At 39.3% G+C, this 12385-nt stretch overlaps 2 protein-coding genes across 2 annotated transcripts in view; one reads left to right on the top strand and one right to left on the bottom strand.

Moving 5' to 3' along the window:
- Positions 1-9600, bottom strand: part of LOC110061977 (VPS10 domain-containing receptor SorCS2-like) — a 52329-nt gene extending 42729 nt beyond the window's left edge. The window contains exons 1-3 of the mRNA XM_020768847.2: positions 9182-9600; positions 7944-8023; positions 1172-1271 (exon numbers count right to left, since the gene is read on the bottom strand). Of these exons, the coding sequence (XP_020624506.2) occupies positions 1172-1271; positions 7944-8023; positions 9182-9544 (543 nt within the window). The 5' untranslated portion in view covers positions 9545-9600. The remainder of the gene's footprint in view (positions 1-1171; positions 1272-7943; positions 8024-9181) is intronic.
- A 45-nt stretch (positions 9601-9645) lies between these two features.
- LOC110061979 (large ribosomal subunit protein uL24-like) lies at positions 9646-11679 on the top strand. The gene is made up of 2 exons (XM_020768849.2): positions 9646-10133; positions 11605-11679. The coding sequence occupies exon 1, from the start codon at positions 9699-9701 to the stop codon at positions 10131-10133; it is 435 nt and encodes a 144-aa protein (XP_020624508.1). The 5' UTR covers positions 9646-9698; the 3' UTR covers positions 11605-11679.
- Positions 11680-12385: the final 706 nt, after the last annotated feature.

The following is a 12385-nucleotide window of genomic DNA, read 5'->3' as shown; positions in this document are numbered from 1 at the left end:
TAGGGTACATACATGTACATGAAGTCCTAACAGCATATTGCAATGCATATAATGCGATTTCTAAAGAGTACTTTATTTGGCAAGAACAGGAACAATGAACACTTCTGCTTTTTGAGTTGCCTATCAAATATGGCTCAAACTGTCAGAGTTCAGGGCTCAAAATTAAAAAAATTCTTGAGGAGCCACTTGGCAACCAAGTGATGAAAATCAAGTGGGAATTTTATTCGGATAAGGACTCTATGTATAACATCGGTAAAGACAAAATTTCCAAGACTTTTTTGGCCACTTATTTTGCATACATAGCTTATGTCTGCTAACACAATTATGAAGGCATACGAAGGATCCATGCATTACAAGAGACACAATCCTTAGGCAAACATAACGTACTCAATGCTTAAGGGTTTGCAATGCATCGTAGGGTGATTTCAAACCACTCAGCCATTTGGAAGTTTTTCTGTGTGAGAAAGCAAAAGGATGGACTGATTTCTTTTTCTACATTGAATAATTTAGAAGCAAAGATTTTCCAATATGTATTTCTGGAAGGACATGATGTCTGAGAAAATAACCATGATTATTAATCGTCAACACAGAGAAATGTAGTCGCCATTATGGCAACTAAACCAGAATTTTTGGTCACCAAAGATGAAATGTTAGCTGCATTGGTGACTGTATCAGTCGCAATTTCGAGCCCTTTAACAATGTATCTAGCCAACTTATAGATGGTCAATAACTTCAAAGGAAGAAGTCAAAATGTGTCGGCGAAAATAATGTTCACACATTATGTCCGATCATAATGTGAAATTGGCTGGACATATCAAAATTTGGTCAGACAATGTCTGATGACCGACTGTTATTTCCAGCACTGTATGTGAGCTTAATACTACCTTACATAAAAAACAATGGCCTCCACTTGGCCCTGAGCCAATCACAATCAACTAATTTTCTCAAGTGTATTATAATTAGATCATTCTGTAACATATTAACCAGAAGCAAGCTGGAAACAATAAAAAACTGTATCCTTTACTTACAACTCTGGACTTTGTGGGGTGAGAACTTAAAGTTAAAGATAGGGATTTAGTTTAGGATTTTCCCTTCACCATATGATGTGATCGGATTAAAATACACTCTCTAGCTACATGTAGGCAATGAGAAATAAACGATTACCTATTACCTTTGTATGGTTGCTAAGGCAGAAATCCACATTGTTAATGGTCTTTGAGCCTTCGAATTTATAATCTTCACGATGAAAAGTGCTTCCATAGTCAGTTGATCTGCAAGGAGAAAAGTTCAATCAGTCGTAAATCAACATGCAAACAAGTTCTTTACCGGTGAGTGAAGTAAACAAACCAGTTAAATGGAAGTCTGTACAGTTCACTGAGCTGAGAAGAGGGGGAAACAGAGAGGTCTAAGCCTCCCACTTCCCATAACTTACATGTATACTCCTGGCTACTAATAAGTTCTGCCCAGATCTTTACATACATGTATTTGCACAAGATGTTGTCAAAATAAGTAGTCTGTGGATCCACTCAGCTATCGCCTCGTGGATTCAGAGCTACATGTACTTTGACAATGTTACGACGAAATTTCTGATCAATAACAGGCCAGACACATGAAACACTGATGTCAATAATTGTTAAATTTATTACAGCTAGCAGTGTTCCAGCCAGAAACATTTACTTGAGGGCCAAAATGGCCCCTGTAGATCTTTTTTAGGAGGTCAATTTTTTAGGAAAGAGCTCAATAAATAATAATCATTAAAAATAGTCACCACATGCAAATTTTGGTCGCCAGATACTAGTATGAAGGATCTGTGCATAACATGAGAACAATCCATAGGCATAAATGACATAGTCAATGATCAAGGGTTTGCAATGCCATTTGGAAGTTCTCCGATGTGAGAGAATCAATGCAGCAAAGCAAAAGGATGGATTGACTTCTGACATGTTTTCTAGAAGGACATAATGTGTGAGAAAATAACAGTCATTGATCGTCAAAACAGAGAAATGTAGTCGCCACTATGACGACTCCAAGCCCTAGGATTTCAAATTTCATCAGTAACACATTTTCGGTTCCGTGTCCAGTGGTTGTGGGAAATAATCAGTGATGGGAAACTTTTGTGAAAAAATCACACTCTCAATTTAGACACAAATAAATGAAAATGAAAATAGTATCAATCATATGAAACAAACACTATTACATGTATATATATGAGCTAACATCTACTCAGTGGCATGGATCTTGGCTAGTAAGCTTACGTTTAAAAACAAAGTGATGTTCTCCGAAACAGGAAAACAGTTTCGAAATCAGTACAAAATTACCTCTTGCCGAATGTTTTTTTAATTATACAAAGACAAACTTTTGTACTTCTTCCTCGCAGTATATGCCATGTAAACAAATTGCTGGGATGAAGCTGGTTCGCCCTATATCAGCCGTTTGTCTGCCATCTTAGATCCTTTCCAGACTGCACTGCACAGTGTTTCTACCAGACCGCGCCATTGCGGGAATCCCGCGTAGCAATCAGAGATGGCCCCCAGAAAAAGCAAAAAAGGGCCAATTTGGCCCTTTCATTTTACAAGGCTTCAGGCTTAACACAGGCAGAGTATTTTAAAAGCCATCCCAGGGTTCCAAATTGCGACTGATACGGTCAGCAGTGCATCTAACATTTCATCCTTGGCGACCAAAAATTCTGGTTTAGTTGCCATGATGGTGACTACATTTCTTTGTGTTGACTATCAATAACCGTTATTTTCTCACAAATAATGTCCTTCTAGAAAACCATATCAAAAGATCTTTGCTTCTGAAACATTCAACATAAGAAGAGAAGTCAGTCTATACTTTTGCTTTGCTGTATTGATTCTCTTACATCGGAAAACTGACCGTGTTTGAAATTGCCCTGTAAAGTATTGCGAGCCCTTGATCATTGACTACGTCACGTATGCCTATAGATTATTCTGTTGTAATGCACAGATCCTTCATACTAGTATCTGGCAACCAAGAATTTGCATTTGGCAACTATTTTTTACCATTTATTATTTATTGGCCTCTTTCCTAAAACACTGGCCCCTAAAAATAGTATTCAGGGACCACTTTGGCCCTCAAGTAAAATTTTCTGGCCGAAACACTGTTGCACATACCATGCGATGGACTTTGGGATGGATACAAGACGCAGGATGGGTGACGCAAATCAATGTTTTAGCTTCATATGTAACTGGAGTGCTAATCAAAGAAATTACTCCACTTCTTGAGAATTACAACAGGAAAAAACGTTTATCAAAAATTAATCAATTTTGTTCGGCAAGGCTGAAGATCTCCGTGGCAAACAATTTTTCGGTTAAGTTACTGTATCTCTGAATCACGGTAACGACACGGTACTGGAAACGATTGTTACCGTGAAATCCTAGGGCTTGCAACTCAACCAGAATTTTTGGTTGCCAAGGATGAAATGTTGGTTGCATTGGCAACTATGTCGGTCGCAATTTCAAGCCCTGGGATGGTTTTTAAAATACTATGCTGGTGTGAAACCTGCAGCCTTGTAAAAAGAAAGGGCCAAATTGGCCCTTTGTTCATTTTTCTGAGAGCCAACTCTGATGGCAACGCGGGATTCCCACAATGGCGGGGTCTGGTAGAAACACTGGGCTAGCTCCGTGAACGGACAAATTGAACCAAATCCTGTGCTATGATTGGCTACCCGAGAGGGCGAGATAGCACTACATGTATCTTGCCCACTCGGGATGACACGCTATATCCCACAAGAAAGATTTCCCCAAAGCCAAAACAGAAGCCTAATAATAAATTTTTATTGGTGTGTTTATGAACCTCGACTCCATCTCGTTCTATAAACACGCAAAAAAGAACTTGGCCAATATCCCGCCATCTTGACCATATATCGTGTAATTCTTTATACACCTAGCAAGAAAATAGCCAGTCTATAGCCAACCACTCTGAGCTCAAGAAAAATAGGAGAGAGAGGATTCTGTGTTTTACCAATGATAATCACGATCAAGGCCACATGATTTGATTTTTTTTTTCTGGAATGTGAGGAAAACAACCTGATTTGTCCATTGATCATTTGCAGTTTAATTAATTAAGTGCAACATTTAACTAAGTGTTTTACATTGTATAGATGGTTTTCACTGTCACACAACAAAAAAATAAATCGAAAACTATTCAGTGGATTAAGTCAAGAAATGTTATTATTATAGGAGACAGGTAAAGAAGACACTTCTCCAAGTTTTGGGTCTCTGCGTTTTCCCAAACTTCAGATATTCGTCAAAATGTTTTGTGCAAATTTACAGAGCCCAGTATGGAGCCACAATGTTGGTGGAGCTCTGTGCTCCACCAACATGGCAGCCGGAAAATAGTGCAACCATCTGGAACTTACTTTGGCTATCAAGGAGACTGATTATCTGAACTGAACCAACAAACATTTACACAGGCACTTTTCCTAATACTTTAACTACTAAAAAGGCTAAAAATCACTACAGAAGTGTATATATATATTTTTTACATGATCGGAGCGGTATGTCATGCACTGTCATAACTCCGAACTTCAAACAGCGCTGGTTTCCAAACCAAGCACGCTATTGAGCTGAAAAGTTGTAACCAGATATAGATTTAGATCCCCTTATGCCTTATGAGGATAAAAATTTTTGCGGCTCTTTAGTTTTGGATTTTGGAATTCGATGACATCGCATGAAAACAATCTATTAGTCATGCTGACAAATATCTCGAGAGTAACTGAAATTTGTAACATTATGTGAGACAGTGAGATTTACATTAAGGATAATTCTAGTTAAAATTATTTTGAAGTTTGAAAGTCAGATCAAAAGAGATCCATGTACAGTGCCACTTAGAGATAAGGGAACATCGCACATAAGTTTTTAATAAACCCTTGATGCGAAAATTTTACCTGTGCATTTCGTCTAATGAATTAGGTTCAATGCGTTAACCTTTATTATTCATAACCAAAATTTCTTTTGGCAATGACATTATTTTGCGAGTCATCTACCGTATTTACCCGTGTATTAGTCGATCCCGTGTATAAGTCGACCCCCAATTTTTGAGGCCAAAAACTAGATTTTCTTAATTTCCAGGTAAGAATTTCTTGGAAAACTTATTTTGTATTTCTCAGAATTTTCTTTCAGCTACTACGGATATGTGAACAAATCACAGCAAGTTTCAACATAAAGTTTTAGTAAGCTTATTATGGCATGTACACAAGCGTTTTATCTAGTTTAGCAACATGTATGTATGCGGGCTTTTTGACGATAATTTTTGTAAAATGCTCACAAAATCGAACATGATGATTTCAAATGAACCTTTTTAAGTCTGAAGAGATAAGAAGTGGCTTTACAAGACAGGCAAAACACCAAAGAAGCTCAGGACTCTCCCAAAACGACTCGATAAACAAAGTTGGGGAACTTGGTAGCCAAGCCTCGAAATCCGTCAAGTACTGGTAACTGAAATAAAACTAAAGCTACACGTGGCTTGCTTACCTGGGCTTTCCATTACTTGAAAATTTTGCATTCGCCTGCATGCAGAACATTATAAGAAAACAACTAAAACACAATTTTACAGTTGGTCATTGACTTTTGTTTTATTTGGTGGCTCCTAAAGGAGCCGTTTTGTAAGCAAGCACAGTCCCTGCTTGCTAAAAGCCGTCGAAGTCCTCCTCCTCATCACTCGTGCCAAACAAGTTTTGCCACTCTTCTTCTGTGAGGCAATCATCATACGCGTCTTCGTCTTCACTTTCCTGGTCTTCGCTCTCTTCGTCTGGAACAGTACCTTCTTCTTCTTCCCACAACATGTCATCCTCTGTGCCATCAGTAGAGTTGGAAATTCCACATTTCTTAAACGATCGTGTGACCATCTCCTCAGGTAGATCTCGCCATGCTTCTAAGACCCATGAAGCCACAGTTGTCAACGAAGCTGCCTTCACATTTCCAGCCGGAGTGAAGGTCTTCTCTCCTTCCACCATCCAGGTTGTCCATCTTTCTCGGACTCGGTCCTTGAATGGCTTATTCAGGCAGACATCTAGCGGCTGGAGGACGCTGGTTAATCCGCCAGGTATGACTGCGACATCCGTGTTGGTCTGGCGCAGTGCTCGTTTCACTGGCTCAGCAAGGTGGGCCCTAAATGCGTCCCAGACAAGCAGGCTTCTTCTTCTCAGCAAACCGCTGGGTCGCGAACTCCAGACTTTCTGAATCCACAGCTTCATGCCGTCTGCATCCATCCAGCCCTTGGGATGATGATGTACAACTACACCTGGCGGAAACTTTTCTTTAGGCTTGGTCTTTCGCTTGAAAATGATCATGGGCTTCAACTTTGTACCATCGGCCAGGCAGGAAAGGACGACTGTGAAGCAGGACTTCTCGTGGCCAGTCGTATTAATGGAGACGGTTTTCTCTCCTCGTGTGCTGACTGTTCTGGCCGAAGGCATATCGAACCAGACAGGAGTCTCGTCCATATTGCCAATGTTCACAAGTTCGTAGTTGGCTTTCCTTCTGCAGTGCAGCACGAAGCGATGAAAGTTTACAATCTTCTCCTCTAGGTCTCCCGGCAGCTTCTGAGCAATCTTTGTCTTCTGGCGAAGAGCTAGATTGTTGCAACGTAAAAATCGCGTGCACCAGTTGTTGGATGCCTGGAAGCCAGTGATGTTCAGTTCGTCAATCATTGCAAGTGCCTTGATTCGGATCATGTTACGGGTCACGATGTATCCAAACTGCCGCTGATCTTCGATCCAGTTGACGAGCTTGTCTTCCAGTTCTGGCCACAGGCACTGTTTTCCTCAGTTGCTGCACTTGTTCTTGGGCATACACTTGAGTTTCTCAACTTGCTTTGGCCAGTCACGAACCAACTTTTCATTGACACCAAACTCTCGGTTTGCTGCGCAGTTGTTCGATTCCTGAGCAAACTTCACAACTTGCAACTTAAACTTCGCAGTGTACTTCATTCGTTTGGAAGACATTTTCGTAAAAAGTTGATGTAACGCGGTCAAGACCTTGTTAGAAATGATGAACACGCTAACAAGTGAGTTTGTTTCTATCGATAAGAATCATTTTGATTGGTCTTTGTCTAGCTACTAAAAGCTAACAACACAAAAGAACTTACCAACAGTACTTTAATTGGTCCTCGTGCATAACCGAAAACAAAAGATCTTTCCAACACTAGCAACGTTCGTAAGAAACCAAACATCTAACTTACCGACAGCAGTTTAATTGGTCCACTCACGTAACAAGAAAAAAAAACACTTACCAACCATACTTGATTGTCAGAACATGCGCGCGTAACAAACAGAAGTCCTCGCGCGTGCTCGAGACCGTATCCTGCCAGGTTACTAAGCAGAGAAGTTCGATGCGCGAAAGATGTTTTCTTCGAGCGGCTTTACAGCTTTATTTATAGGAAAAATATCGGTTCTTTATGACAAAATTGAGTCAGTGAGTATCTAGAACATTCAGGTTAACATTTAGTGGATAAATGTTGATGTATTTCAACTTGGAGCTCTGATATAGAGAAACAGATCGCTAAGCGAACTTACGTTGTAAACTGTGCTGCCATTTATTACATGTTTGCGAACATTGAAAGACAATTATTATGCTAATTATTTAACTAATGCTTGGATCTCAAGTTTTGACCCATGTATAAGTCGAGGGCGAATTTTCGGACTGATTTTTAGGTCTTGAAAGGTCGACTTATACACGGGTAAATACGGTATTTTACTTGTGAATATAGCAAACTAGGCTATTAACTATCTTGTGCAAAAATCACATTCAGAGGGAAATTTCCTTTGTTTTCTCCACATGTAATAATATTATGCCTGAAATGGTTTTAATGCATGGGTAATATTATTCAGTGATCACAATTATCAACAGTAACACACAGATGTCCATCGTTTAGAGTGTTTTTAGGAGAACAGGCTCTATACAGGCTACATGAAAACCAACCTCCAGAAGTATGCATTTTCACAAAGGACATGTTCACTTTCAGTTTGATTCACCTTCCCGCAAGTGTATATATAGATCACCTGGAAATAAGAGACAGTATTGTCATATTCCCTTCCTATTGTAACAGACTTTCATGAAAAATACCATGACAATGCAAACATATAAACATGTTTTAGGAAACTGCCCAAAGAAAATATGCACACTGATTGGGGAAAAATCATATTGCTATAAATGCATGAAGAACAGAAAAGTTGTTGTAGTCGTGTCATTCATTATATTCTTTGGGCAAAAAAGATAGAAAACATTTCTTAGTGTTTCTATTGAGTTATAGAAATACTTGTGACAGTTTGGGAAAACTCGAAAGAGCTGTCAGAACACAAGTCTATAGCATCATGTGCCCAGAGCATTTCTTGTTCCCCCAAAATTTCCTACACTCATGTTTCTACGCATTAGAATAGAAACAGAGAAATCTAGAGCGAATAATCTAATTGTTTCTATTTAGCATAAATCTGCTAGTCATTCAAAACTTTATCTAAATCCTCTTCACAGGCACTTTGAACATGCCAAGAAGCAGTCGTCATTTTATATATCAACAAGCACACACTGCTACGCTACTCACTATCTATCACAGAATAGATAGTAAGTAGCGTAGCCAATCAGAGAACAGCATTCATGATAGAACGCTAGTAGATTTATGCTAAAACTTAATAGAAACACGGCAAATGCTTTCTATTTCTTAAATGCAAACATGTCACGAAAACGAATGGTCCACACGATAACAAGAAAACCTTGAGGGCCATAAAAAATAACGCTTGCAAACAAAGATCATGTTTCATTGTCGTTGGCATGTGACAAATATGCCCATTAAAGACCATAAATAAAAACTTTGCTTTTCACAGCCGATCGTATTTAACTTCTTTGTTCTTAAATTAAATAAAACAAGCAAATATTTTAGAGAATTATTTCCGTCAGAAGGAATGAGAAACTCGCAGTCTTGTAAACAAAAACTTACCTTCCATAATGCGAGCACGTTTGCAATAATATATAAGCTTATTGTTTAAGTTTCGCTTTCAAGATTACTAGCAACGTATACGCATGTAAGCTTATATGTTAAAATCGCACGGCACAATTTAGAAACAGACGAAAACGCAAGTTTATAAACAATCAAATAAGCTCATGACTAAGCAAAAAAAAAAAAGAGTGAGCTTTTAATTTCGACGGAAAACATAAGAACTTACGGAACTATTTTTCCCTGCCCAATGTAAGAAAGCCACGGTGTGGTTATCTCCTTCGAGTTCGAATTCTTCCGTTATTTTGGTGTGATTGTGGACACGTAGCGAACCTTCCGCGCTTCGCCGAACTCTAAATTCATGCAGTTCTTTTAGTTCCTTGTCAAAGTGTGGGTCGGCTCCTCCAAGGTATCGAAATACACCTTCCCGAGTCACTCTTTTCAACGGAATATGCTGTACTGTGTTTTTGAGGTCACGTAGACGGAACGCATCGCAAGTTATTATGGCTAACAACGTCAAAGTTAGCAAGAAACGACACAAGATGTGTCCAACCTGCCAGCAAGACTCCATATTGGACTGATATTTTTGCATTTGTGACTAGTTTTGCTGCATTGCTTGAGCTCCGCACTGTTTATGCTCAGCGGTTTTAGGGTATCATATAATGATTGTTATTGGATTTATAGAGCCCCCCTCTAGCCGAAATCTTTCTTTTGCTCGTGCTTCGAATGCATGGTCGGCCTTCAAAATGAAGCTTAACAGCCAAGTGACTTCCTCGAGGAGAAAAAACCGAAAAGCCCATTTTACCGCACCTTCGAGTGTGAGGAGAAAGCTTATGAGCTCGCCTCTCTCCAAAGAACTGCGCCAGAAATACAACGTTCGTTCCATGCCCATCAGAAAAGATGATGAGGTCCAAGTCACACGTGGTCATTATAAGAGCCAACAAGTTGGCAAAGTGATTCAAGTTTACCGCAAGAAATGGGTCATCCACATTGAAAGAATCCAGAGGGAGAAGGCTAATGGAGCTACAGTTAGTGTGGGAATTCACCCAAGCAAAGTGGAGATTGTGAAATTGAAGCTGGACAAAGATCGTAAGAAGATTCTCGAGAGGAAGAACCGATCTAAGTTGGCCGAGAAGGGAAAGCACACAGAGGAAGAGGTTCAAGCCATGTCAACAGAATAAGTAAGAAAGATAATATCTCTAAATGTGTAAATACCGATAGTTCCAAGTATAATTTTACTTATTAGGTTATGCAGGTAATGTACCAAGAACTTTTCCTTGTCTTTTAATTAAAGACAGTGGAGAGTCCTTTATACATTAAACACTGGGTTATAAAATGAATCCTAAGAATGGCTCATTTTACAATGGGGGTGCAGATTTTTCAGTCTCCTGTTTCATGCGTTTAGGCTATCGCCTCGTGGATCCACAGCTATGGCAGCTACTTTGACAATGTTATGATGAAATTCTTGATCAAAAACAAGACAGGTCCATGAAAAACAGACATCAATTTGTTAATACTAGCACTGCAGAATTCCGTCTTGTGCCGCTCTTTGTACTGAGATGTACAATCATGTACACCCATAATGTCCGATGGCCATTTTTATAATGCAGGCAGATTAATCGCCTTGGTGAAGTTCAATTCTTAGTTCGGCATTACAGATAGTTTGTCATGATGCATGATCTGTCTTCTGACATTCCTGTTTTCGTATCTGCAGCCCAGGGGGTGGGGGATGGGTTACTCCCCCGCAACACCCATACAGGTATGTGCTGCCCAATGCGGTCGTGATTTTGTGACTCCTGGTCTAGAATGAGGTATCCATTTCTGAGACATTTCCTAGTATGGGGTATAATATTTTGATTATTCAAAAGCTCATTAAATTATCAGGAGCCATTTGAAATTATTCATAGAGAATTTGCATACAAAAACTACCTCAATGAACAAATCAAACTGTTGCACCCTGTGTTGTGCACAGTACACTTTGTTTGGCCTGATCTCGAGACTGAAGAAATGCAAACAAGAGAGTGCAGCATTTAATGTAATACATGTAAAATTTGTTAGAATATACTATTTCACCATTGTATTTTGAGAACCTAGTTTTGAAAACATTTTATTCAGATTTTCTTTACTTAATTCACTCGATTGAGCGAATTAATCAATAGAACTTCTCATCGCAGACAAACATTTCAGTAAAAGTTTCCAAGAAATTGCCGATCACAGCGTTATCTTCCAACAAGGTTGCTGACTTCTGTAGAAGCAGCACCATCGTATCTGGATGTATAGGTCAACCAAATAAGGAATACAACTTTTCAAAACAGCGGGCTATATTGAAATTTACTAAATTTATAGAACGGGATATTAAAAATTGACCTATTTCCCCCCCACTGCCCCCGGGTCTTCACCACACCTCATGGAGAGCAACCTCTTGCACAAGGCCTGTCAGAAAATATTTTCAAAGGAGCCGATAAAAGTTTGAACCCCTTGGTTGCAAACATCGAAGGTGCCAACAGTAAAAACCTAGGCTGTCAGAATCTGCCTCTTGTAGGGGTTGCAGATACAAATGGAATGTCCCCTTGTCCTGTCTTGCTTCTACAAATCTCTTTTAACCACTCATGTAATGGTCAACTAATTATTTTTCATCCTTACCATTTGCAGGTGGCTCTGGAGAAATGCTTTAAGCCAGAAGATTAACCTCTTGAATAAACCTCAATAAAATCTTTTGAGACTAAAGGAAGAGTGTGTTGTCTTGTTTTTGTAAATGCATGTACAGCATAAGTGGTTTCAGAGATCTCAGGATTACTTTGGTGTTTGCTTATTTCTACTGTCTATTGTGAAAACAAACTACAAGGGACTGCATTATGTACTGGTCAGTATTGTCTCATCAAAGTAACTACATGTAATGAAGAAAACATAGGGTAAGCTTGGGTATATATTTCCCATTTGGTGTATAACCTTCAGGAGGAAGTCAAGTGAATTTTACCTTTCCAGTCAACCATCCTCGTGTGACCTGAAGAATATTGAGAAATGGTAGAAATTTTGTTGATTTCCTCTCATTAAGGTGCCTCCCTAGAGCATTTGTGAACACCCTCCCTATAGAGTGCAAGTTAGAAAAGGAAACTTAGTTAATTTCTCTTAAACGTTTCCCTGTGGAGATTTACCAGTATGGGTACTGTTAAAATAAGGTTTGTTTTTTGGTTGTTGGGGGGTCAACAGTCTCATCTCATCCCTCATCATGCCTTGCAGGACACCTAAGGCTAACAGTAGATGCTACCTAATGGGGAATAGGGTTGGAATAGAGTCCGCTTGCCTGCATTCTGCCATTTTTGCACCCTACAACCCACTAGCAAGTCTGCTCGCAGGCTAGAAGAAAAAGCCAAGCAAAGAGAAACAAATTTGTTTGTTACCCCTGTAGGATGCAGTTAAAAGTTTTCTGATT

Source organism: Orbicella faveolata, unplaced genomic scaffold (genome assembly GCF_042242905.1).
Source record: "Orbicella faveolata isolate gen_17 unplaced genomic scaffold, um_ofav_v1 contig_1, whole genome shotgun sequence".
Classification (NCBI taxonomy): Eukaryota; Metazoa; Cnidaria; class Anthozoa; order Scleractinia; family Merulinidae; genus Orbicella; species Orbicella faveolata.
This window is presented reverse-complemented; position numbering and strand designations above follow the sequence as displayed.

Bases quoted from the DNA above. Each gene is read 5' to 3' on its own strand.
- LOC110061979 (XM_020768849.2), top strand. From the start codon at position 9,699: ATGAAGCTTAACAGCCAAGTGACTTCCTCGAGGAGAAAAAACCGAAAA.